This window comes from Coregonus lavaretus, assembly GCF_964263955.1.
Source record: "Coregonus lavaretus genome assembly, chromosome: 23".
Lineage (NCBI taxonomy): Eukaryota > Metazoa > Chordata > Actinopteri > Salmoniformes > Salmonidae > Coregonus > Coregonus lavaretus.
In genome coordinates this window covers 34,169,440-34,196,466 of record NC_140010.1, presented here as the reverse complement: position 1 = coordinate 34,196,466, position 27,027 = coordinate 34,169,440, and the positions used below count along the sequence as shown (strand labels likewise).

Below are 27,027 nucleotides of genomic sequence, written 5' to 3'. Positions count from 1 at the left end.
AAATCTATATCCTTCCTAAAATTGGGCAACAAAAGCCTATTTTTTACTGAAACAGAAAGTTATTTGACCGTCTTCATAAAGTCCCTGAGCCTTTATCAAACTAAGGGATGTTTGTTCCAGGATTTATGGTTCACTGCCAAGCACTGTAAGAAGTCTCCCAGTTACCTTTCACCTACTTAGCCTCCACCACGGACATGAGAGGGTTAACTCATTTTCTTTGTGGTCTGGCCACAGCTCATGAATTGCCTACTTGCTCCCCAGCAGTGGGTGTTAAATCTGGACCTTGGGAATTACCATATAATGTAGGCATTCTCTGTGGTGAACTTTCCCCTAATTCTCACACTGCTCCTGCCTCACAGCAGGCCTAACAGAGGAGCACTCCAGGCCCCAGTCCAAATTATACAGCACGTTCCCCCTGACGTCCAACACAGTGCCAATGACTTCACACAACTGCAATCGGCTTCATTTTATAATAATCCCAGCCATATGATTAAGCTGCCTCAGATTACACTATCGGAGAAAAAGCTTTCTCTGTACTTTGATGGATGTGTTTTCTAATAAGCACTAATATCTACAATCTACATGGCGTTTGTTAAGAAGTGCTTCATTAAATGAAGTACAATCAGTTATTTTTCTTTATGGAGGAAGCAAGACCATGTTTATTCACAAACTGTACATATTCTGTCAAATTCTTAACTATGCAAATGAATATGCAATGTAACATTGAGTTGTTTAAACCTTGTGTAAAATGAATGCAGTTCACTGATTTATCTAAATCCCTTATTTATGGGAAGTGATGGTAACTTGTGTCATTATATTACGGTCAAGTCACACCATAACACATTATCAAAAACAAAGAAATCGATGTCAGTATCAATCACAAGTGACAGGTTTAATCCTCATCACTGCATAGAAGGTCAGCTGGACCTCTCTTAGTTCCTTCCCATAGATCCCGTAACTTCTCCCTTTTTGTTTACAAAGCTCTTCTACACAAGCTTCAAACAGATCTCACTTCTCTGTTAAAGTATAAGAGTACGCGGCACCAAACCCGCTCACAGGGTTGGTTAACTCGAGGTCCCTCGTGTCTCTATCAACCTAGGTAAATCAGTCTTTAGTTTTAAGGCAACCATGTTTGGAATAATTTACAAACATCATTAAATCTTGAATCCTTGGTGCCAATAGGGCTGTTTAGAACACTGATGAGGGATGAATTCACTGAGGTTTGCAAGTGTTTTGGTTGATTGTGGGGTTTTATTTGTGTTGTTGAGATGTGGTGTGTCTGTATCTGCTGTATCCTGTAGTTTATTTGTTGTTATTTTATTGATTTATTGAATTATCATGTTGTAAGTTGTCTCAATTGGTTCCCCTGAATATATACTGAACAAAAATATAAAACGCAACATGTAAAGTGTTGGTCCCATGTTCCATGAGCTGAAATAAAAAAAATCCCAGAAATGCCCTTTTGTGGGGAAAAACTCATTCTGAATGGCTGGACCTGGTTCCCCAGTGGGTGGGTCTATGTCCTCCCCGGCACACCCATGGCTGCACCCCTGCCCAGTCATGTGAAATCCATAGATTAGGGCCTAATGAAGTTATTTCAATTGACTGATTTCCTTATATGAACTGTAACTCAGTAAAATCTTAGAAATTGTTGCATGTTGCATTTATATTTTTGTTTAGTAAACATATATATATTTTAATCAGCCTATATGGCTTTCCTATCTTGATGTGATAGCAACCACTTTCTTTGTTACATCATATGTTCATCATGATGTGTTCACACAAAGTGAGTCAACCTATCCTTTATCATACAGCTGTGTGGTTGTCAATGTAAGTGCACTGACATGTCTGAACCCTTTTTCTGGGTACTGAATGATAGAAACGTTATAGTGACAGCAGCTTGCTGTTTAACATCCTTATGATCATGAATACATCCTAATGTGTTTGCACAAAAAGCTGTCTTTATCATACAGCTGTGCATGTCAATGTGCAATGGTTTGCCTGACATTTATTTATTTACTGTATTCTAAGGGTACTGATGGAAACCAGCTTCATTGTTACATCATGTGCTCCCCTCCCAGTCCTCCTGTAGACATAAAGAGTGGGGGAGAAACCAGAGAGCAGCTCTCCCCCCTCTGCTCGGCCAGCCAATCAGATCAGCCAGCTGGCTGGAGTTGAAGGGCTCTGAAAGTATAAAACCGAAGTGCTCTGCACAGAGAGGTAGGAGCTTGAGATCTAGTAACCAACTGGAAAGAGAAGGGTGCACACTTTGCATGCCTCTGCAACCCACCTGACAATAAAACCAACCAAAGAAACCGAGTCAACAAACAAAGGAAAGCAATCGACAATGAAGACAACACTAGTAAGTGTGACTCTGTGCCTGGTCATTTTGATGGCCACCGGCAACCCCTTCGAGAGACGAGGAGGCTCGGCCGCTGGTGGGAAGGAGAAGAGGGTGCAGTATGCGGCGTGGGATGATGTGAATGTGATCGCCCACGGCCTGCTCCAGCTGGGTCAGGGGCTCAAGGAGCATGTGGACAAGACCAAGGGCCAGATGAGGGACATCACTGCCAAGCTGAAGGTCTTCAATGGCACCGTGGCCGACCTGGGCAAGGAGAGCCAGAGGCTGCAGGCGGAGGGCGATGCACTGAAGGCCCGGGCCCGGGGGCTGGAGAACAGGGAAGTCAAGGTGCTCAACGTGACGGCCGAGCTGAGGGAGAGGACAGAGGAGATGCAGCAGGAGAGGAAGAGGGTGGATGAGAGGATGAACAAGCTGGAGGAGAAGGTGGACGGCATGCTGCAGGGAGAGGGGCTGCCCGACATGAATGCTGGCAACTACAGCGATGCACGCATCATTCAGGTAAGGAGAGAATCCATGACTCTATTTGGTATGATACTTTGTTGTCTTTCTGTTTGAAAAAGCTATAGTACAACTGTGCATTTGACGTGAAAGAAGGAGAGCAAATGACTTGAGAGAAAGTTACTGACAAGACAAACTGTAAGCTGATTGCTGCATGTCTCCCCCTTTATAAGCTTACTTCTCTGCAGTTGCCATTCTATCCAATCATTTCTGATCTTCAATTGTATGAAGGCATTACCATGTTTTTTACAGTAAGCAGCCTGGCCTATTCATTCACTGTGCTACCATGACAAAACACCACAGCAAATAGATGAATTGATTAACATTAAAGTCTTGCTTAATACAGTAGGCTACTAGTATTATACTTTCTTCTACATCAGTCATGCATAATAGTTTGACAAATTGACTATTTGCTACCACTACCAATCTTCAGAAAAACAACTGGAGGGGGCCATGAGATGCACTTTGATGGACAAGAACAGTTGGTCTGGGGTTATTGCCATTGACCCAAAGGGACAGAAAGATATTCAGACTGAATCACTTGGACTGTACAGAAGGCACGCCAGTGGGCATGTTACTATTGTGCTGAAGAGCTTGGCCTACGTGCAGAGAAAACGCTAAATCTTGCCAGACAAAGGAACTGCACGCCTTATTTTCAGAATGTGTGAATAATTTTTAAACCTTGATATTTGGAACATGGTCCAGTTGAGGAAAATGTCACGCTTGATTTATAGACGGTTTACAGCTGCTATAGCACCTGAAAACTCGAAAGAGAATTTCTTGTTCTGACATTACCTTTTTTGTGGGATGGAAAACCCTGCGTTATTATGTAACCAAAGATGTTGGAGAAAACAAATACCAGGGTTGAATTTGGACATGTGCTCGGGTGGGATATGAGTTCTGTATTGCAGTTTATTTGATATAGTCTAGTTCACAATGTCGGCTTTGTGGTGGGCTATTCATGTTATAAGTAACCTAGGCTACTTAAAATTAAGTCACAGGAGAAAGACTAACAGGTTACCTTTCTGTTTTCTTTCAGTGGATGTTGGAAGCTCAGAATAAACGTATTGATGACCTGGTCAACAGAATCCGAATCCAGCAAGATAAACTTGACAAGCAGAACATGCACATCAGAACCCTGCAAAACCAGGTATGGAACACTCTGTGAATAATAATTGTAACATTATCATGACTTATGCTATTGTTTTATATTACTTATTTAAAGTTTCGTTTTCTTGCTCACTCAGATTCAGCTGACAAAAGAGAGACCAGCATTCAGTCGTAAACCAGTGGAGGCCGTTCAAAATGGTAGCATTGAACAGCGCGACTCACCCATCGGTAAGTAAAGCCAAGCTTCGTGTCAAATCCGTTGATTCAATTAACTTTTAAGACACCCAGACAAAGACTGGCCTCGCGTCCCATGCCATCTGCTTAGGGACAGTAAGAGGCTTAAAACATCAACTTTAACTGGAGTTGTCCCTACATGACGTGAAGTATACGCCTATTAACTTTAATTATCCGATAATTTTATGCGCTCATCTATCTGCCCAAAGCGCACGAGAAATTACGCACAGGTGATTGGCCATTACTTGTCTGATGGAATCCCAGTTGGAGCTTGTTTTGTCACAAGTTCCCAGTCGTCTTGAACACGTTCCCAGTTGTCTTGAACGCACTCAAGTCGGAGTCTGAGATTTCTGATTCCCCAGTTGTTTTGAATACGACATTTCCACCCAAAAAGTATATGTGATGACGTTTAATCAATGTGGGAATCTGATTGGATTTGCAAAAAGACATCAACATAAGGACATTTTGTATTTTTTCACGCAACTTTTAACCTAAATCCAATGACATGGTGAAATGTTTTGGTTGATTTCACGTTGAATTCATGTTAGTTGACAACTCAACCAAATGTAAATCAGAACTAGACGTTGAACTGACATCTGTGCCCATTGGGTGTTTTCATTGGGTTCACAGAAAATAGCATATATTCACAGTATAAAGAAAAAGATCACATCAGGAAGTGTACATTAAGTAATGTTACACCCTGTCTTACTCAATACTGCAGTACAGTAATTGTAAATGTGATCACGATGTCCTCAACCTACACCCACGTCAGGCAGCTGTTCCCATCTGAAATGTACTACAGTGACCTACTCATAATATGGGCTTTCATCAGAGCAGAATAGAGTTGGATCATGGCCAAGTAGGGAAAAGTTCTGACACTAGTTCCATGGTTTCTGGCAATGGAACAATGATTAGGCCTAACTCACGGCAAGTTCCTGTTTAGTCCTCAGTGGGGGGGATATGAATGAAACAAAATGACTATACAGGAAATTCAATTAATCATATATCCCTCTGAATGTGACCTATGCAAACCACGTCACTTTATGTATGTTGGTCAGATATGTGGTTGACCTACTAGAGTTGATTGAAAAAGAAAGTAACATGGTTATACCATTTCAGTATATTGCCTGTTAAAACAAGTAAAGTATTGCTCTCTCAATCACAAGCAACATCACTCGTGGTTATATAAAAATATTTCACACTGTCTGATAGCCACTGAGGGAGGTAGTTGAAAGATGAACCCAGAGCTGTGAGATGCAGTCACCCAGCAGAACACAGAGTCCTCTCACGACAAGTTCTGACAGCAGGATTTCAGGAATGTTATAAAAGAAACAAGTCCTCTGGCTGGACTTCATTTGGGGGAGAGTTCAGCAGTCTTGGACAGTGTTATCTCAGGGTCACAATAGACCCCCAGTACAGAGGGATTACAAATCTGACAGAGCTAGGGGAGGGGGAGTGGGGAATTTCCAAAACTAGTATGCTATGTTCTTCAGATTAGGTCCTCTGGGCCAGAGCCAGAAAAAGTCATAAAAGAAAGCAAGAAAATGGAGGTGGTCTAATTTTGTCTGGTGAATTTTGCACACACATCCTTTGTTGTTTTGAAGACACTGACGGCCTCCCTTGTTCCTCCATCCTTCCAGCTCTCCACTTTCTACTAAATCCCTCAAGAATGTCCAACTCTTCCCCCAGATCTGTCAGAGAAGTCAGATGTCCACCTTCTCCCCTCCTCCATCCCTCCTCCAGCTCTCTATCCCCGTAGACTCCCGCCTCTTCGGGCATAGATGAATGTGCCAAAGTTGAGGAGAACCCCTGACCGCAAGGCAAATCGCGACTACAACTACCCATCGCTAATCAATAGAGCTCATGCATCGCCTAGAAGGGTTATTCCAGAAAAGTGATGTGTTGCGGTCCTGTGGTCTGCACTCATGTTCGTACTTGAAAACTAAAAATAGCAACCAAGTCAAACCAAAACCAATATTGATTGATTGGCCCCAATTCAATTAATCTTTAATCATAGTTTAGGCGATTGGTGCAGACAAAGAGCATCATAGCTGATGAACATATGCAATATCTCTCAAGTCAGCATCATATAAACGTGAACTATTTTCTGGAAAACATTAAGGTTGTGCTGTGCACCAACTCATGCCTTATCAGGCACATTACAGCCAATGGGCCCCCCAGGCCTTTTGTTGATGCTGCCTGGCTGTCTCTATCCCATATAGTGACAGCACTCTCTGAGCATTCCCTGTGCATGCAGTGGCCATGCATTCCTATGTCACTGACTGGCTGCTGTGCATGTGAGGGAGGTGAGACAAACAGGAGGGGAAGGGGAGGTGGAGGGAGAGGGAGGACAGAAGGGGGGTAGTGGAATGCGAGTTGAGTTGTTTGCAATCAATAAGCCAGGCAGCTGAGGTGGGAGTCTGCTTGGGAACTGGGAGAAAGGTCATGTTTACTACTAAGCAATGAGCTCTCTTTTTTTCCAGGCAGTTCGGACTAGGGCACAACACATTAACACTTTATCTGTGTTAGGGTTCCAACTACTGATAAACCCACTTCACGATAAGGCCGCTTTATTTGCAAACATTCAGCATTCACAGACCTGGAGAGCTACAATGGAGAAGTCAATGATAGGGATCCCAGCAGTGGAGGCTGGTGGGAGGACCTATAGGAGAACGGGCTCATTGTAATGGTTGGAATGGAATAAATGGAACAGTATAAAAAATATGGAAACCACGTTTGACTCCGTTCCTTCAATTACATTCCAGCCATTAAAATGAGGCCGTCCTCTCCACCAGCCTCTACTGGATCCCAGATAGGGATACCAGATGTATCCTGATTCCTGAACATATGACCTAGTTATTAAGTGAAAGGTAGACATGTTCTCCAACAATGTCCCTAGAAGTGTGAAATCCCTCAGGAGAAAACAGTGGAGTTGGCAGAGTGGACTTTTGCCCATTTGCTCACAAACAAGCTCCATGATGGCTGCTGGCCGGCATTACAGTTTGAAGTTTAAGGAGCTCGAGATGAGAAACCAGAGTTTTGTTTTGTAGTTGAAGGAGTCATTTCTCATTTATTTTATTTATTTATATTTGTGCCAGTGTAGGGGAAAGGCCAAAGCACTGTTAGGACACAGACCTTGACGACGTGCACTGATACTGACTATTTGAGATATGAAGTGTGGACGAACTGTTTGTGAACCATGTTGTATTTTTGTGTTTGTTCTTTCAGAGATGGCCTCAGATTGCCATGAACTGTTCCTGAAAGGTGAGACGGCCAGCGGCGTGTACACCATTCAGCCATTAAACTACCAATCCTTTGAAGTCTTCTGCGAAATGACAGCCGGTAAGTGGAATTAGCCAGCGTTATACCCTTGTGTTCTATTTACAGGGCTTAACTAACAATTGTTAACTAGTCCAACAACCAATCATTATCTTCAGGCAAAAGGATAGCTCAAAAGCCCCTATAGGGGCAGGTCACCGTATAAGGTTTCCCTATAGCTTAGTATCTAAACACATTGTATCAATACATTTATGACAGTTGGCTGTAGTAAATTGCTCATGGTCTAGACTAATCCAACTGCTCTTCCTCTTTCCTCTCTACAGAAGGTGGCTGGACTGTGATCCAGAGGCGCCAGAATGGCTCAGTTGACTTTGACCAGCTATGGCAGGCGTACCAGAGCGGCTTTGGCAGTCTGAGTGGTAAATAAATCCTCTGTTATCTTTTCTCATCTCCCTCACTAAATTCCACTAGCGCTAGCTAGCGAGGTCATACCGAGATTCGGACAGTACCACCCATAGCCACAGCATAGAACAGTACAGCGCAGAGCGCTTGACCCGAAGCCTCCCAGTTCAGTTTGATTAACAAGCAGTGATACTAACACTAATACAGGATTGTAGATGTCAAGATCGAGGGATCAGGTGGATCTTGATATGGCAGGTTTGGCATAAACAACCATCTAATCTGCAGCTTTAATGACACTGGTGGCTTTAGGTGCCCGAAGTGACCAAATCACATGTTCTATTCCTTTTAAATTCCATTAAGTGATTACTGGCCCTGTTACGATCAGATCTTTTAAATTAACGAAGACACTGAGATAGCTGGACACATGTATGCAGACTTTGCACATGCTACCACAGCCACCGATTAGGTTTTAACCCTTGTTTGATCTCTCTCACTAGGTGAGTTCTGGCTTGGTCTTGAGAAGATGCATGCTGTGGCCAAAGACACTGACTACACCCTCAAGGTCAAGTTTTCCGACTGGAGGGACGATTCTGAGACCATCCAGTACCCCATCCGCCTGGGCGGGGAGGAGAGTCACTACGCCCTCCACATCCAGGAGACCTCCATCGGCAACCTGGAGAGCTCCCTGGCCACCGACGCCTCCGGCCTGCCCTTCTCCACCCGCGACCAAGACAATGACCAGAAGAGTGACACCAACTGCGCCAAACACCTCTCTGGTACGCTCATCTTTTTCAAAGTGACTTTTTGTCCTAATTTTATCTTGAGGTCTAAGATTTCTCTCTCAATAACTCAAATTCGGAATGGAGCACCAATGTCAATGTTGTTTGCTCTCTTTCTCCAGGTGGCTGGTGGTTCAGCAACTGCGGACGCTCCAACCTGAACGGGCGCTACTTCATGAGCCCTCCTCCCAAGCAGAGGCATCAGAGGAAGCAGGGGGTCTTCTGGAAGACCTGGCGTGGACGTTACTATCCCCTGAAGACCAGCGTCATGATGATCGCCCCCGCCGCCATCGAGGACAAGTCATAGAGGAGAGACATGGCAGTCTTCAGACTTTTCTCTTCTTAAATTGAAACACAGTTAGAGGTGGTTGACCGATGAGTTGGGTTAGCTACCCGCTCAGCCCAGGCCTCAGCCACTGAGACTTCCAACAGAGCCAAGGCCATCATAAAAGCCAAATGAACTCATAGTTGAATGAGCTCCATGTTTCCTAAGCTCTGTTTTTCGAAAGTCTTCAAGTCTCTCAGCTACAGACAACCGAACAATGCAGAAATGTCTGTTTAAGAAGTGAAGAAGTACATGTGCATCAGCCTTAGTAGAAATTAATGGAACAGAATGAGGCGAGTTCCATCATGTGAGAAACCAAGCATTTTACACATGTTGAGACCCATCAGATGTTTTTAAATGCGAGCTCTCCCAGATGTTGAACTGTGATTTCTAGCTAGAATCCAGTACTATCAGCACGAACACTGCCCTCCACTGTAGTTGTACAAGTGGGGCAACTCTAGAGTTTCTTAATCCGATTGTATGGACCAAATGGTGACTGAAACAATTAGTTGTTTTCCACATGAAAGTAATGGCATTAGCTATTCAAAGGCATATATAAAGAAATAATCAATGTAAACTAGAATTACAGAATTACAGAATTACAGTACGTAATGAGACAGCAATTGTGGTTTCATTGTCTACATTTCACGTTTCTCTATAGAGCAAACACCATTCCAGCCTTTGTAAAAGTAACTTTTCCTGCTGTTTTATTTTGAATCAAAGTAAGCTCCCGCTCCACTGTTGCGTTCTTGTGGAGATGTTTTATTCCTCAGTCATATTGACTGCCTTTAAAATGACCAGAGTCATTTCTTTCTGTATAGTGTATGATGAATGAATATCGACTGTCTCTTCAGAACCTTTACTGTAACCTGTTGTAACATTCTCTAGTGTTCTTGTCGATGACTTGAGTTTTTCCCTTCTTTATTTAAAAGTTGTAAAGAATCTTTATATATTTCTGGTATTGCCTGTTTGTAATTTATATAGTCTATTTTATGTTTTCCAGTTGTAAAATTGCTGTTGTTTTTTAAAGAGATCTTTGGCATGAACCAGCCAATAAAAATGATTTAAAGAAAAATACTTTCTGATCTCTGATCAAACACACTGATGCAGCTGTAAATACAAACCAGAAGTGAGCCAATGGCCAGAATGGAGTAACATGTCAGACAACTCAAAAACATTCAAATGAATATGGTAGCCAACCTGAAAACTAGTCAAATGAACATCATAGCCAACCTGAAAACAGTCAAATGAACATGGTAGCCCAGGGATTTTCAAACTTTTCTTGCCCAGGGACCCCCGCCCAGGCAAACCAGGGACCCCATCATATGTTAGCAACAACAACAAAAAAGTAATGTCTTATCAGGTGAATGATAATGGCATATAGAAGTAATATATATTTTAAAATGAATAGATTTGGTAGACATTTTCATTAATTTTTTTAACTACATTTACATTTTAGTCATTTAGCAGACGCTCTTATCCAGAGCGACTTACAGTTAGTGAATACATATTTTTTTTAAATACTGGCCCCCCGTGGGAATCGAACCCACAACCCTGGCATTGCAAACGCCATGCTCTATCAACTGAGCTACATCCCTGCCGGCCATTCCCTCCCCTACCCTGGACGACGCTGGGCCAATTGTGCGCCGCCCATGAGTCTCCCGGTCGCGGCCGGCTGCGACAGAGCCTGGATTCGAACCAGGATCTCTAGTGACACAGTTAGCACTGCGATGCAGTGCCTTAGACCACTAGAAAGGTATCTTGGCAGGGGAGAGATGTTGCTGTTGTAAAGCACATTTTCTGCAATTCTACAAATTTTTCCATTGAGTTGAGAGAAAATGTTGCCGTTTTAAAGCTAATTTCCTGCAATTTATGTTGTGCTCCTCTGCTCAAACATATCAAAATCAATGGGCATGTGCCCTGAATGCCCGGTTTTGGAATTTTCAATTCTCCCTGACTGTCTTTTAATTGATTGTTAGTTCTCAAAGATGGTATTATTAAAAAATATGTATAGATCAATATCTTTTCTGCATGCTTTCTATCTGGTTTTGATCGTTTAAGTTGACACTGAAATTGCTTTTCCATCCTGAAAATTGCCACTTAGACTGCCTGCCTAAGAATTTTCTATAAAGAAAAACCCCAGTAATTAGCTCCAATGACTGCAATTTCCTCCATATTAAGGGATTTCGAGATTTTGGCAATGACGCTATTTAAATCTACTTCACCAGAGTCGGATGAACAGGAACAGCTAGCATGCTAAACTGTTCTTTTAGACTTCCAATTGTGCCAATGCTAGTTAAACGACCTCTAACTTCCTTCATAAATGGTATCCACAATGGTATTCTGTTGTAGCTAGCGATATTCATAAAAATTAGGGTAGCCAACTCAAAAACATTCAAATGAACATTGTAGCCGACTCAAAAACAGTCAAATTAACATAGTCTTAAACTTCCATCCAACACAGATGGTAGGTCAGCGTGAGATACTTGATTGGAAGATGGATAAGCAGACTAGCTAACTAATTCATCCCGTTCGCACACAGAGGGTTAATCAGATCTTGGCATACTGCCTGGCTGCCACGTGATAGAGGAATGTCCTGGCTGTACTTAAGCTTGCCTTGCACTGCACCCCACAGCCAAGAGACAGGCCCCAACTCTACTAGCTGCGTCCCCCATCTCTTCTAGCAAATGGTTCCCAATGTGAAGATTCCCCACAAACAAACTACAGAGATAAACATGTCACAGTGCTGAACAGGAACAGGCTGCTGTGCCAAGGTATGTTTGCTGTTACAAAGTAAGTAAGGGTTCTTCCAATTAGTGGTATTGATTGAAAATGAGCTGACACAGTTGAGTTCAAACATGCTTATCAAATCAATATGGTATTTTTTGCATTGATTTCAATGATTTATTAGCATATTACCAAGCTTGATAATATTGCATTTTATGAAGACTGCAGTACTGAAGCCATTCCATCATCGTAAAAGTAGTGAGAGCACACGCCTGGCTCTTGGCTTGCCATAGTGAGGAAACATAATATTTCACCAATTCGCCTTACATTCCAGCCACTGGATGGAATACCTGAGGGAAGCAAACAACTTACCCTAGGCAGGCTAGGGTTGAGACAGAGACAAGTTTTAACAGTATCAGTACATAGTGTCTTGGAAGCACCGTGCACGTGGACCTCTCGTATTCCCCCAGAATTAACAGCTAAGTCATCTCACAACAAGCTAAGTCATCTCACAACAAGCTAGGTCCAGTGGCTTCCTTCTGTCAACTTCAATGTCTCACACCTCTGATAAATCTGGTCAGGTGTCAGGCTTACTGCTAATGTGCTTTCTAACACCTTCAGAGAGAGTGAGTGACAGGAAGGGACATGCAATGCCCAATGTCTCGCTGTTCGCGATTGACCTCTTATCAAATGCTAGCTCAGTGGAGTTTTCCTTACTCAATCTTGTTCTGAGGGCAGCTCTGCCTTAAGGGCAGAACAAATGGCATTCTGCCTGGGTGCCTGCGGGATTCTAGCCAATTGGTAATGTTCTTGCTGTGACACTCAGGCTATTATTCTGACTTTCAAGGGTCATAATTCACACATGGAAAAGATACTCTGAGATGCATTTTTCGTAGAGGATGTCAAATCAAATATGTTGTCGTTTTTATCAATTAAAAGGTAGCCAAAGGGTAAACAGTTACTTTGATTATCCATTTGCAATAAAAAAAAATACAATTGCACTTCACTCATAAAGGGTGAGGTCCCATTTGTACCTGCAGTTGAATGTCTCACCATCTGAAACAGGTGCTCAAAATGGCTACTAAAGCTTAATGCAGTGGTGTACATGGACAGCAGAGTCTACTCAGTAACATCAAGGCATCTGTAGCATCAATCACTTCCAAGCACTCTTGCTCCCAGCAAGCTCATCTATAAAACACAAGCATCAATCACTGGTAGCCATGGCAACTGTTCCCCCCCAAAGGGAAGGTGGATACCCTGCATAAGGACTCAATGATTAAAGGCGCTTACTGTTCCAAAGGGACATGAGATGTCTTTCCCGCTCTGCACCGAACTAGGAGGGTCAAAGAGGAATATCAATTCACATGGAAAGATGTATAGCCCTGAGATTGAGCATAGTTTCACTGTGTTAAAGATATCTATCACATTGTAGTTGACCATGACACTCAGCTTGTTATCATGTACAATATGAGATATTGAAGCAGTCTCTCAACATCTTGGTTTGTCATTCATGTCTATGTATCTATCCTTCCATCTATCTATCTTTTATTTATGTTATTCTGTGATAAATTAAATAACATCAAAGAGCGGAGATTTCATCATACATTTATTCATCATCATGTATAAATTTTATTCAGGTGGTAAAAAGCTGTTTAAGACACGGCTGCTCACACTTGCATCGTTATTGCAGTAAAAAAGAAAACACCAGCATGATCAAGTCAGAAGTACTTTGGCAAATATTGTATCTTCAGAAGGCAAGCCGACACCTTCAGCAATGTAATGTGAGGAGAGATTAGAGAAACGGGGCGCAAAAATTACTTTATTATATCAATGAGTGACTTCATTTGACACTCATTATAAAACAATAAGAATCCATACAAATATTTTATTTTAACAATACACAATTAAAATAGTTAATGAATGCAAGTAGAGGCAGGGTTTCTTCCTCTAGCCATTACACACCACCTCCAAGGTTTAAACTCACAGTAAGTATTATAGCTATTCTGTCTGTGTCTGTCTGTGTGTTATTCGGTCTGTCTGTATAGATTCCATTTCATGTTTGAGGAACCCCACTCCTACTACTGACTTGAGTGAATAAAATGGAGGAAAAATAAAAACATTTGGCAAAACAATCATGGTTCCAGAGAAGAGGAAAAACAGGAGAGTAATTGTGGCCCAGCCTCCAGATAATGTTGTCCTCCTTTCATTCCACAGTGAAACTTGATAACATTGCCTTGGATCACCTTAGGTAACCTAAACATACCCCCACCCTAACGTAGGGGCGAGAGAAAGGAAGAATGGAAGAGAGAGAGAGCAAGCAACAGAGAAAGAGAGAGGTGGAGGTATAATTGAGTGAGATCTCCAGTTCAGGTAAATGTGGGGTGGGTGGGTGTGGCTGCAGAGTGGGAGGTCTCTATGCCAAGGTTGAGGGGTTATTGGGGGTGGAGAGTTGGTTTCAGTATGGGGGTGGAGGTGGGGATTGAGGGGGGACGATTACCCCGGTTTCAGAGGTATTGTTGTAGAAAGTGCAGCAGCATGATCTCGTAGTGTTCTCCTGACTCTGGGCAGCGAATACTGTGTCGCTCGTTGGGGTAGACCTGCAAAACAACAGAGGAAAATCAACCACTAATTCCTGCTTCAGTACATACAAATAAAATAAAATCCAATTGTATTTGTCACATGCGCCAAATACAACAGGTGTAGACCTTACAGTGAAATGCTTACTTACAAGCCCTTAACCAACAATGCAGTTTTAAGAAAAATAAGTGTTAAGTTAACAATAGATAAGTAAAAAATAAATGCAGTAAAATTACAGTAAAAATAACAGTACATGTGACTCCAGCTAGATACAATCTGCAATGTTCTGAAAACGCAAAATTCCCTGAAACCCATTCATACCAAGGAGCTGTAGAGTTATAAGGAGGCCCAACTTTCTGGTCTGCTGGCTTTCATTTTTAATTGACAGTTTAGTCGTTAATTAAAGTCATTGGCTTCATGCTATATACAGTGGGCTCCAAAATTACTGGCACCCCTGACTGGCAATGCACAAACAATACTTAAAAAAATATAAACAATATAATTATACATTTTAGATTTTAGTCATTTAGCAGACGCTCTTATCCAGTGCCACTTACAGGAGCAATTAGGGTTAAGTGCCTTGCTCAAGGGCACGTCAACAGATTTTTCACCTAGTCGGCTCGGGGATTAGAACCAGCGACCTTTCGGTTACTGGCACAACGCTCTTAACCACTAAACTACCTGCCGCCCCAGGTAAACTCAAAATACCAACATGTGAGAAATACTGTACTTTATTAATGTTTCAATGGAACCAACCAAAATCATACAATTATTTAATACAAAATAAATGTAACCAAAATCAAGGTTTCATAATTATTGGCACTCCTCATTTAGTACTTAGTGCAACCACCTCTGGCAAGGATAACCGCATGGAGTCTTTTCCTGTAATGTTTGACAAGGTTAAGGAACACATTTGGAAGGATTTTGGACCATTCCTCTATGCAGATCCTTTCAAGATCCTTCACATTTTTGGGTTTGCGCTTATCAACTGCCCTTTTCAACTCAGCCCATAGATTTTCGATTGGATTGAGGTCCGGCGACTGAGATGGCCATGGCAGAACATTGATTTTGTTGTCACAGAACCATTTCTGTGTGGATCTTGAGGTATGTTTTGGGTCATTGTCTTGTTGGAAAGTCCACCTACGGCCAAGTCCCAGCCTTCTGGCAGAGGCAACCAGATTGTCAGCCAAAAATGCCTGATACTTGGTGGAATTCATTATGCCATCAATCTTAACCAGTGCCCCTGGACCTTTAGAATTAAAACAGCTCCAAAACATCACTGACCCACCACCATATTTCACCGTGGATATGAGGTGCCTCTCCTTGTATGCATCTCTGTTGACGCCAAACATGCCGATGCTGAATCTGACCAAAACGTTCAATTTTGGTCTCATCTGACAAGAGCACTTTCTTCCAGTCATAATTTTAATTACGTTTGGCAAACTCCAAGAGCTTGCGTCTGTGTCTTGTGGTCAGAAAGGGCTTTCTTCTGGCAACCCTTCCAAAGCGCCTGTGGCCTGCAATTCTTTCACAGTGATTCTTGGGGATTTTGTTGCTTCTCTCACCATCCTCCTCCCTATCCTGGTGGGCAAAATGCATTTGCGTCCTCTACCCGTGAGGTTTTCAACTGTTCCATATCTTTTTAATTTGTTAATAATTGCCCTGACAGTGCTCAGTGGTATATTCAATCGTTTGTGGATTTTCTTGTAGCCATTACCAGATTTATGAAGGTCTACAACCATCTGTCTCTTTTGAACTGCCAGTTCTTTTGTTTTCTTCATGGTGTTGGATGACAAAGGGATATTGCATGCGTTACCTCATTTTTATACCCTAGTGAAACAGGAAGTGATGTAATGGCTCTATATAGTTCCTTAAGACTTAGATAAACTTAAATAAGTGGAATTTAATTCCTGGTTTAATTTTGGTAGATGTTTTTTTACAATAATCTTTAAGGGTGCCATTAATTGTGAAACTTTGATTTGGAGGAGATTGATTTTTAATTAAATCAATAAATGATTTTGGTGGGTTCCATTGGAACATTAATATAGTACAGTATTTCTCACATGTTGGTATTTTAAGTTTCTCTATAATTATATTGTTTATATTTTTTAAAGTATTGTTTGTGCATTGCCAGTCAGGGGTGCCAGTAATTTTGGAGCCCACTGTAAGTGCATACCAATGTATTCTTATTGGCCACACTTTCACAGCACATGGAAGAGACTGTAGCAGTATTTTCTCTAATTGTGCAACAATAATAATAATAATAATATGCCATTTAGCAGACGCTTTTATCCAAAGCGACTTATAGTCATGCGTGCATACATTTTTTTTGTGTATGGGTGGTCCCGGGGATCGAACCCACTACCTTGGCGTTACAAGCGCCGTGCTCTACCAGCTGAGCTACAGAGGACCACACACAATGTTAGGGAGAAAATATATCAGTACCGTAGAGATAGTTGATGCACAGTGTACAGTAGTTGCCCAACTGTTGCATTCCAACAGTGTTTAAGCAAAGCTGTCTAATTTGACAGCTGCACTGTGTTATTGCACTGTCAAAACGTCAACCAAAGTGATTAAGATGATAATCAGCAGAAGCTGCTATGCCTATGGCCCACAGCGACTATAAGTTATCCATAACCTGCCTTTAAGACTGATTTAGAAATGTGAAAAGCACATCAATAATTTTAGAAAAAGTAAAATACTCGCCTGTAGCTGATATGGCTTCCCAGCGCGGATTATTTGTGACACCAGGAAGTTGGTGTGGAAAAAGTGTACATTCTCGTCGAGGAATCCATGTAAAATCAGCAAGCGGTTTGGCCTGGGAGGACAAGGAGAGGGTTTCAAAGGATGGAAATGGACATAAAAACCACATGAAAACTAAAACAGGTTATATTATCATGTTGCCCCCTTTTTTTGAATTTATACTATACAATATGAAGTATATCCTGGGTTTTTGAAATGTATACAGATAGAAATAAAGGGGCGCAACTTTCACTGGGGACGGGGGGGGACATGTCCCCCCCACATTCTGAAATTGCATTTTTGTCCCCCCCAGTTTTGTCATTGGAATGTGATCAAAAACGAGGCAACGGCGTGCTTTAGGACCATGCGGACACCTCAGAGTGGTCGGGGAGGCTGTTTGGAGTGTTTATCCCACCGGATAAAAAAAAAGAAAAAAGGTTATGTCCCTCCCACTTCTAAAACCAAAGTTGCGCCCCTGTAGAAATGTCTATGGAGAAACTCAATAACATCCCATCTGTCCTTGAAATTTGAGCTGGGACATTCTTTGCTCAAATCCCATGCCTGTTATAAACCAACAATGATTAACAAAATGGAAAGTAAAATAGAATTGTGCGGTCACATTACAATACCTACATCTGACCTCTTGAGGGCCTACCATCATACCCAGAATACAAAAGTGTTATCTACAGTATATATAGTTAGATAAGTAGGCTGTTCTTATTTCTTTGATTCGTTCAATTGTATAGAGTGCAGTAAACAGGGACTGACTCGCTGGGCAGCTTGTCCACATGCAGAGCCACGGAGCCCTCCTCGTAGCCCTGCTGGTTGTTCTCAGGCGTATCCATGTAGCGCTCCGTGTAGCCCGTGTCGTACGCCATCCACACGGTCACTGGGGCGCCCGCTATGGCCACCTGAAAGGAACAACAACATTGCCATTTTTTTCTCCATTGATTTTACTTGTTTATTTCAGTAGGGACAGCACTTAAATTAGCATGTCCTGCTATTTCTCCCTCCACAACCTCTATTGGGACAGACACGATTAAGACATGACCACATTGAAACAACAAAATGTCAGATGCATTGTACCGTCACACTTCAGTTTGCGCAAATTTCCATCATTAGCGGTTAGCACAACATGACAGGTCGAACAGCGTTTGAGAAGATGGATGCCTGTGGGATTTGGTTCAGGATAACGGGGTTGTGGCATGCAGTGAGTTGTGGCATGTCTAAACTTCAGTTCATTGCTGTTTCAGTTTCATGGTTCAATGAAGCGCGGTTTCTGTCAAGCAGTAATGTACATATTGACAAGAGCCTGAATAGGCCTCCTGTTACCTCTGGAGTGCTGGTGAGAGATATACTCTTGTTGGTCTTTGCCAGTGTGCTGTGTAGAGCAGTACCACCATGGACAGGCACTGTGAGCTAAGACTACTGTAGGAACTGCAGTATGGAATGACGTGTAATCCACAGTGACACCATGAGGACAAATGGGAAAACTACATCTACAGAATACCATACTTAATCAAACCTATCCCATCTATGGTCCAGTACATAATCAATACAGTCCACTCTGATTTTAAGGAGAAGGAAATAGTAGAAGGAAGGGAATGAAACTTTGTGGAATTAACCTCAGCCCAGTCCAATCGAGATCTAGAGATTCTATTGTCTCAGAATGGTGCCTTTTACTGTGGTGCATCTCACCTTGAAGACGTTGGGTCTCTGAATGAGGCCCATGAGGGAGAGGAAGCCGCCGTAGGACCAGCCGTGGATGGCCACGCGACTCAGGTCCACAAAGTTGAACCTCTCCGACACATACTGCAGCCCTTCCACCTGGTCCTCGATCTCCACCTGGCCCTGGTAACACACACACACACACACACAGACACAGAGAGAAAGAGAGAGGAGGGCATTAGTCACACTGATACATCCACATGTCCAGATGACTTGGGCAGAATTAACATGGTTCTAAAATTCACAAAATGTTTCATAGTCTGGATGAAAGATCAAAGATGTGAGAGATATTAAGTGAACATCCCAAAGTCACACCGGTGCTGTCCAATTAATAAATAGTATGAAGTATTATTAATAAATAAAAGGGAAGCCAGCACATGGTATATGCTGCTCACATGTGCTTTAATTAACCTGGACAACTGGAACAGCCTTCGTTGGCAAGGTACAGTGCTATGAAAAAGTATTTGCCCCCTTTCTAATTTTCTCTACTTTTGCATATTTGTGATACTGAATGTTATCAGATCTTCAACCAAAACCTAATATTAGATAAAGGGAACATAAGTGAACAAATAACATAACAATTACATATTTATTTCATAAACAAAGTTATGCAACACCCAATTCCCCTGTGTGAAAAAGTAATTGCCCCCTTACACTCAATAACTGGTTGTGCCACCTTTAGCTGCAATGACTCCAACCAAATGCTTCCTGTAGTGGTTGATCAGTCTCTCACGTCGCTGTGGAGGAATTTTGGCCCACTCTTCCAAGCAGAACTGCTTTAACTCAGTGACGTGTGGGTTTTCAAGCATGAACTGCTCATTTCAAGTCCTGCCACAACATCTCAATTGGGATTAGGTCTGGACTTTGACTAGGCCATTCCAAAACTTCGAATTTGTTGCTTTTTAGCAATTTTCATGTAGACTTCATTGTGTGTTTTGGATCATTGTCTTGCTGCATGACCCAGCTGCGCTTCAGCTTCAGCTCACAGACGGATGGTCTGACATTCTCCTGTAGAATTCTCTGATACAGAGAAGAATTCATGGTTCCTTCTATTAAGGCAAGTCGTCCAGGTCCTGAGGCAGCAAAGCATCCCCAAACCATCACACCACCACCACCATGCTTGACCTTTGGTATGATGTTCTTACTGTGGAATGCAGAGTTTGGTTTTCGCCAGGCATAATGGGACCCATCTCGTCCAAAAAGTTGACTCAAGTTTGCCAAAAAGCACCTGGATGGTCATCAAGACTCTTGGAAGAACCTTCTATGGACAGATGATTCAAAAGTATAACTTTTTGGACTACATGGTTCCAGTAATGCCTGGCGAAAACCAAACTCTGCATTCCACAGTAAGAACATCATACCAAAGGTCAAGCATGGTGGTGTGATGGTTTGGGGATGCTTTGCTGCCTCAGGACCTGGACGACTTGCCTTAATAGAAGGAACCATGAATTCTGCTCTGTATCGGAGAATTCTACAGGAGAATGTCAGACCATCCGTCTGTGAGCTGAAGCTGAAGCGCAGCTGGGTCATGCAGCAAGACAATGATCCAAAACACACAATCAAGTCTAAATGAAAATTGCTAAAAAGCAACAAATTCGAAGTTTTGGAATGGCCTAGTCAAAGTCCAGACCTAATCCCAATTGAGATGTTGTGGCAGGACTTGAAACGAGCAGTTCATGCTTGAAAACCCACACGTCACTGAGTTAAAGCAGTTCTGCATGGAAGAGTGGGCCAAAATTCCTCCACAGCGACGTGAGAGACTGATCAACCACTACAGGAAGCATTTGGTTGGAGTCATTGCAGCTAAAAGGTGGCACAACCAGTTATTGAGTGTAAGGGGGCAATTACTTTTTCACACAGGGGAATTGGGTGTTGCATAACTTTGTTTATGAAATAAATATGTAATTGTTGTGTTATTTGTTTACTTATGTTCCCTTTATCTAATATTAGGTTTTGGTTGAAGATCTGATAACATTCAGTATCACAAATATGCAAAAGTAGAGAAAATTAGAAAGGTGGCAAATACTTTTTCATAGCACTGTACAATTTGCCATTGCTTTGTCTAAAGTAGAACATGGGTACCTTAATGCTTATACACAAAAATACTTGTATTGAAAGCACTTATAAACAAAAAGCAAAGATATGGGTTGGAAGTTGCTTTCGACCAATCCTACCATTTTGTTTTTCAGAGCCCCTTCGAACTCCAGGCCCCTCTGACAGGAGCCCCTCCCATCGATGACCACCACAGCGTATCCCAGAGAGGCCAGGGTGTTGAGACGCAGGTACTTCATCCCCTTAAAGGAGTTATTCACCAACTGGACCTGTGGACACACACACATACCCTTTTCACATCACTGAGACAAACCTAGCAGAGCCGAGCTGCCCTGGGCTGGCCTGATTACGCATACACCATAGATGCTGGAACCATGCTGGAAAGGATCACGTGAAAATAAAATATTTTAGCAAGCACAGTGAGGTTTGGGTCAGCCCTATAGAGGACTTCAGCCTTGTACACGTACTGTTACTGTATGTGAAAAACAAGGTGACAGAGCTTGGTATGGCTATTTCCTGGGTTAAATAGGAAAGCATTCACTATTATTGCTAGTTACAAATAGGTCATAAAGGACCAGTTCCATTTCAGCCCCTGGCTCCTTCCCTAGTTCCTACCCCTTTGGTGCTCACAGATCTGACTGGATTTCTATAAGGAATTTCTCATGAAAGAAGAAAATGTTTATGTTTGAGAGAAGCCACAAACCTGCGGGCCGCCGTAGACAAAGAGGACTGTGGGATGCTTCTTGCCAGGCTGGAGGTTGTGAGGCTTGTACACCATTCCATAGAGCTGGAAGCCCGACTTTCCTGGGAAGTCAAAGATCTCCGGAGATCTGTAGTCTCCTGGGCAACCTGAAATACACACAGCAAAGTACTGATGACATCAATAATTGACTGACATAAAATTGCCCACCCAGTTTAAAACTACAATCTGGGATACGTTTTTCAGCAAAACGGCAGCCCTGCTACTTGTTCTAGTATATAGTTGAGGGATGGGGCTGGGGAAATGTCTCCACTCTCAAATTCATAAATATATATAAATAATTGAATTGAACATTGAACAGATCCCAGATTGTAGCTTTAATAAATCTATGGCCTTATGGTCTTGCCACTCCCCCCACACAACGACCAACCTACTACCCCTTAGCTACCCTAGTGAAAGATTCCTGGTGACGCCACTGCCTTGAAATAAATCAACACTCAGCTTCAACTCTACTCTAAATATTTATATATTGATTGTTTTGTTCCTAAAATACAAAGATAGCTGACCTTCACTTACAAATCTCCTCTTAATTATGCAACATGTACTATGCACAAAGTATTACTCCAAAATAGACCAATGTGATTATTTAATAAGATCTGGATTTAGCTTGGTTTACCTATGGTGCAAAGGTCACTATGAAACACCCATGACCTCATTGTAATGATGTTGTAAGATATTTTGCTTTAAAGTATTAGCGAGTCATATGGGTTGGGCCACTCAGAAGTGACTAAGTAAAGGGCAGTCTAAAATCAACGCATACTTTTTTTCATACTGTGTGTTTATTCGGCAGCATTGGTTTACGCCATTCCCTCTGCACTTCCTTGAAGTAATCACAGATCTTACACAACTGGATAGGAGTAACTCAGAATCCCATTGTAGAGTTTACACCTATCCAGTTAGATCAGTGATCGCCTAAAGGAAGGAAGGAACGATAAGTCTTTAAAGGGGTAATCTGCGATTGCTACATAAATTTTTTGACTTTAATATACCTATTGATTCTTGAAGAATATACAGTGCACTCGGAAAGTATTCAGACCCCTTGACTTTTTCCATGTTGTTACGTTACAGCCTTGTTCTGAAATGGATTAAATATTTTTTCCCCTCATCAATCTACACACAATACCCCATAATGACAAAGTGAAAACAGGTTTTCAGACATTTTTGCAAATTTGTTACAAATAAAAAACGTAAATACTTTATTTACATAAGTATTCAGACCCTTTCCTATGAGACTCGAAATTGAGCTCAGGTGCATCCTGTTTTCATTGATCATCCTTGAGATGTTTCTACAACTTGATTGGAGTCCACCTGTGGTAAATTCAATTGATTGGACATGATTTGGAAAGGCACACATCTGTCTATATAAGGTCCCACAGTTGACAGTGAATGTCAGAGCAAAAACCAAGCCATGAGGTGGAAGGAATTGTCCGTAGAGCTCCAAGACAGGATTGTGTCAAGGCACAGATCTGGGGAAGGGTACCAAAAAATGTCTGCAGCATTGAAGGTCCCCAAAAACACAGTGGCCTCCATCATTCTTAAATGGAAGAAGTTTGGAACCACCAAGACTCTTCCTAGGGCTGGCCGCCCGGCCAAACTGAGCAATCGGGGGAGAAGGGCCTTGGTCAAGGAGGTGACCAAAAACCCGATGGTCACTCTGACAGAACTCCAGAGTTCCTCTGTGGAGATGGGAGAACCTTCCAGAAGGACAACCATCTCTGCAGCACTCCACCAATCAGGCCTTTATGGTAGAGTGGCCAGATGGAAGCCACTCCTCAGTAAAAGGCACATGACAGCATGCTTGGAGTTTGTCAAAAGGCACCTAAAGGACTCTCAGACCATGAGAAACAAGATTCTCTGGTCTGATGAAACCAAGATTGAACTCTTTGGCCTGAATGCCAAGCGTCACGTCTGGAGGAAACCTGGCACCATCCCTACGGTGAAGCATGGTGGTGGCAGCATTATGCTGTGGGGATGTTTTTTAGTGGCAGGGAGACTAGTCAGGAGTGAGGGAAAGATGAACAGAGCAAAGTACAGAGAGATCCTTGATGAAAACCTGCTCCAGAGTGCTCAGGACCTCAGAGTGGGGCAAAGGTTCACCTCCAACAGTACAACAACCCTAAGCACACAGCCAAGACAATGCAGGAGTGGCTTCGGGACAAGTCTCAAAGTCCTTGAGTGGCCCAGCCAGAGCCTGGACTTGAACCCTGGAGAGACCTGAAAATAGCTGTGCAGCGACGCTCCCCATCCAACCTGACAGAGCTTGAGAGGATATGCAGAGAAGAATGGGAGAAACTCCCCAAATACAGGTGTGCCAAGCTTGTAGCGTCATACCCAAGAAGACTCGAGGCTGTAATCGCTGCCAAAGGTGCTTCAACAAAGTACTGAGTAAAGGGTCTGAATACTTATGTAAATGTGATTTTTCAATTTTTTTTATTTTATTACATTTGCAAACAAATGTAAAAACCTTTTTTTTCTTTGTCATTATGGGGTATTGTGTGTAGATTGATGAGGGGGAAAACATTATTTAATCCATTTTTGAATAAGGCTGTAACGTAACAAAATGTGGAAAAAGTCAAGGGGTCTGAATACTTTCCAAATGCACTGTAACATAAATGTCTGATGAGCTATTGGAATGGGGCCTAACCCCTCTGTTCCTAACCTGGGGCTTCCATCATGCTGGCCCAGAACTCAGGAAGGAAGGATGTTTATTAAAGTATTGGAATGAGGCCTAAACCCTCTCATCCTGTCACCCTTACCTGGGGCTTCCATCATGCTGGCCCAGAACTCAGGCACCATGTGGAGAGGGTCTCCCTCTGAGCCGGTCAGCTTGTAGACATGGACGCAGGGGGGAGTGCTTACATTACTGTAGTGGCTGACAAACATGTCAAAGTTCTGCAGAGAGAAGAGAGAGCGAAAGAGAAAGAGGGAGGGGAGAGAGAAAGAGAGAGTAAAGAACAGCGACAGAGCACGCAGTAGAGAGGGGGAATACAGTGAAAGATAGAGGAAGAGGGGAGATACAGAAGGAGTGAGAGAAGGAGACAAAGATGAATGGCGGTGAATGAATCTTCTTATCTTCACATCGGAGACAGAATGTCACTGGGCCCTAATTTCAAGCCAGCTTTGTCGCTCATCTTATAAAGTTAGAGGTATACTAAAAAAAGAATCACACAACTGATCTGAGACCATCAGCTTCAGAACCAACTCCCTGTGTATTTCCACATGGGTCCAGAGGCCTACACAACAGGCCACACCCCACTACACAGCATTATCCATTATATTGTAGCAACATACATCAATATCCTCTCTATGTGTCACACACACACACAGAATGACCAGATGGTTACACAGTATGACATGGGCAGTTCCACAACGCTCCCTGATGTAACCAGGCTTCTCATAGACAAGAGATCAGCTGTACATCCCTAAGGTACTTGTGTGGCATGATCTGATGAAGCGTGGGGAGAGGTTGATTGAGTGCAGCGTGTCAGAGGTCAGGGTGGTTACAGTGTTTGTTGGTACTACCTACTGCAGCGTGTTGTTTGGCAAGATGGCTAGTAAATGACAGAGGGATCTATTCCATCAAAACCTGTAGCCCGGTTTCAAGAATGCATTTTGGGGTAAGAGTTGTAATTACAGGGGTGCCAGAGGGGGGCTTGGCACCCAAAAGTTTCCCAATAGCACTGCATGCCAGGCAGCCAGGCACCCCATAAGTTGTTACAAAATCAAATGCTGATCTAGCCTACTACTGTTAGGTCAGTCCAAAGAGTAAATGTATACTTCCTACTCTGCATTATTAGGGTCAGGGTTAAGGGTAATGCTAACGTTAGTTAAATAATATTTGTCGAGTCCATACCTTGCTTATGGAGCAGCTGTGGGAGAAGCCAGGCTTGGTGAGTCTGACCACGTCGCCAGGGGACTCATAGCTGACCACATAGAGGTGGTGCTCCAGAGGGGTGTCTCTAGTGCCCTGGAAGTACACCTGCTTAGAGGCCTCATTCACCCAGATCTAGAGGGAGAGAGGGGGAGAGAGAGAGAGAGAGAGAGAGAGAGAGAGAGAGAGAGAGAGAGAGAGAGAGAGAGAGAGAGAGAGAGAGAGAGAGAGAGAGAGAGAGAGAGAGAGAGAGAGAGAGAGAGAGAGAGAGAGAGAGAGAGAGAGAGAGAGAGAGAGAGAGAGAGAGAGAGACAGACAGACAGACAGAGAGACAGACAGACAGAGAGAGAGAGAGAGAGAGAGAGAGAGAGAGAGAGAGAGAGAGAGAGAGTGAGATCACACAATATTCATATTGTTGGCAGAAGGTACATTATAATCTTGCAATAGCGTGGGCACACACAAATCCATTATAAACATATCTACTACATCAGATTATAAAAACACTGACAAGAAGGGCTTTAATCGGATTAACTGAAGTTCCTACCTTGGAGCCATGCCTGGCCAACACCTCCCACTCTCCACTGGTCAGAGTCACCTCCTCCTTGATTGCACATTTAAAGTCTCCTGCAGAGGAAGAAGAGACCATCGAGATTTGAGATGCTGTTTTGACGTCTTTTATTACACTGACCAGACTGACAGTGTAGCAATCTGACGCCCGGATGGCGACCACAGATCTTTTGAGGTTACATCCTATTGCCTTCAAGATCTTGCCTTCACTTAACTGTGACACATACAGATCAGTGATTAGCTCAAGGAAGGAAGGACAAAGCCTGAGTCCTAGATCTGTTTGTGCCGTCACACCAAGCATGACAATGACAGCAATAAAATTGGCAAGACAGCACAAACAGATCTGGGACTCAGGCAATTTGATTTTGTTTAAGGTTCTTTATTCTAATGTCTCACCCTCTGTATGTGTATAGTTTCCTGACCATTGGTAGCAGCCTGGTCGCAATGTTGATGTGATTTTGTACAGATGGCTGAAGCCCGTTTTGGATTCATTCACCCATATGAAAGAGAAGTCATCCTCTGACGTTTGAACGAATGGATAGAAAATATCATGAACCTGTGGGCAACAGAAAAACATGGTTGTTATTAGTTTGTTGTGGCCCAATTCTTCCATGCAAATATACAGAGTGTACAAAACATTAGGAACACGTGCTCTTTCCATGACATAGACTGACCAGGTGAATCTAGGTGAAAGCTATGATCCCTTATTGATGTCACTTGTTACATCCACTTCAATCAGTGTAGATGACGGGGAGGACACAGGTTAAAACCTCTACAGGATTGGCATCCCTATACCGGGACGGTTGCTGCTCAATATGCGATATGTGACTAGAATGGCGTTGTAAACAACAGCCAACTTTCCGGGACATAGACATGTCTTATATGGGCAGAAAGCTTTAATTATTGTAATCTAACTGCAGTGTCCAATTTACAGTAGTTATTACAGCTAAAAAAAGACCATGCTGTTGTTTTGAGGATAGTGCACAACAACAAAACACTTTTGTCATGGCAACT

The 27,027-nt window shown here is 42.7% G+C and overlaps 2 protein-coding genes across 3 annotated transcripts in view; one reads left to right on the top strand and one right to left on the bottom strand.

Annotated features, from left to right (window-relative positions):
• The first annotated feature begins 2,222 nt into the window (after nt 1-2,222).
• angptl4 (angiopoietin-like 4) lies at nt 2,223-10,066 on the top strand. Its single transcript, XM_084188373.1, has 7 exons — nt 2,223-2,860; nt 3,900-4,010; nt 4,108-4,198; nt 7,433-7,546; nt 7,807-7,902; nt 8,383-8,661; nt 8,787-10,066. Exons 1-7 carry the CDS (start codon nt 2,348-2,350, stop codon nt 8,969-8,971), a joined length of 1,389 nt encoding a protein of 462 aa, XP_084044499.1. The 5' UTR covers nt 2,223-2,347; the 3' UTR covers nt 8,972-10,066.
• Nucleotides 10,067-13,305: 3,239 nt separating this feature from the next.
• The window catches only part of LOC311150727 (dipeptidyl peptidase 9-like), a 35,358-nt gene continuing 21,636 nt past the window's right edge, over nt 13,306-27,027 (bottom strand). For both annotated transcript variants that reach the window (XM_084188251.1, XM_084188250.1), the window contains exons 12-21: nt 26,410-26,569; nt 25,991-26,070; nt 25,429-25,581; nt 24,332-24,467; nt 21,519-21,664; nt 20,938-21,084; nt 18,734-18,886; nt 17,804-17,946; nt 17,000-17,111; nt 13,306-14,313 (exon numbers count right to left, since the gene is read on the bottom strand). In XM_084188251.1, the coding sequence (XP_084044377.1) occupies nt 14,221-14,313; nt 17,000-17,111; nt 17,804-17,946; nt 18,734-18,886; nt 20,938-21,084; nt 21,519-21,664; nt 24,332-24,467; nt 25,429-25,581; nt 25,991-26,070; nt 26,410-26,569 (1,323 nt within the window). In that variant the 3' untranslated portion in view covers nt 13,306-14,220. The remainder of the gene's footprint in view (nt 14,314-16,999; nt 17,112-17,803; nt 17,947-18,733; nt 18,887-20,937; nt 21,085-21,518; nt 21,665-24,331; nt 24,468-25,428; nt 25,582-25,990; nt 26,071-26,409; nt 26,570-27,027) is intronic.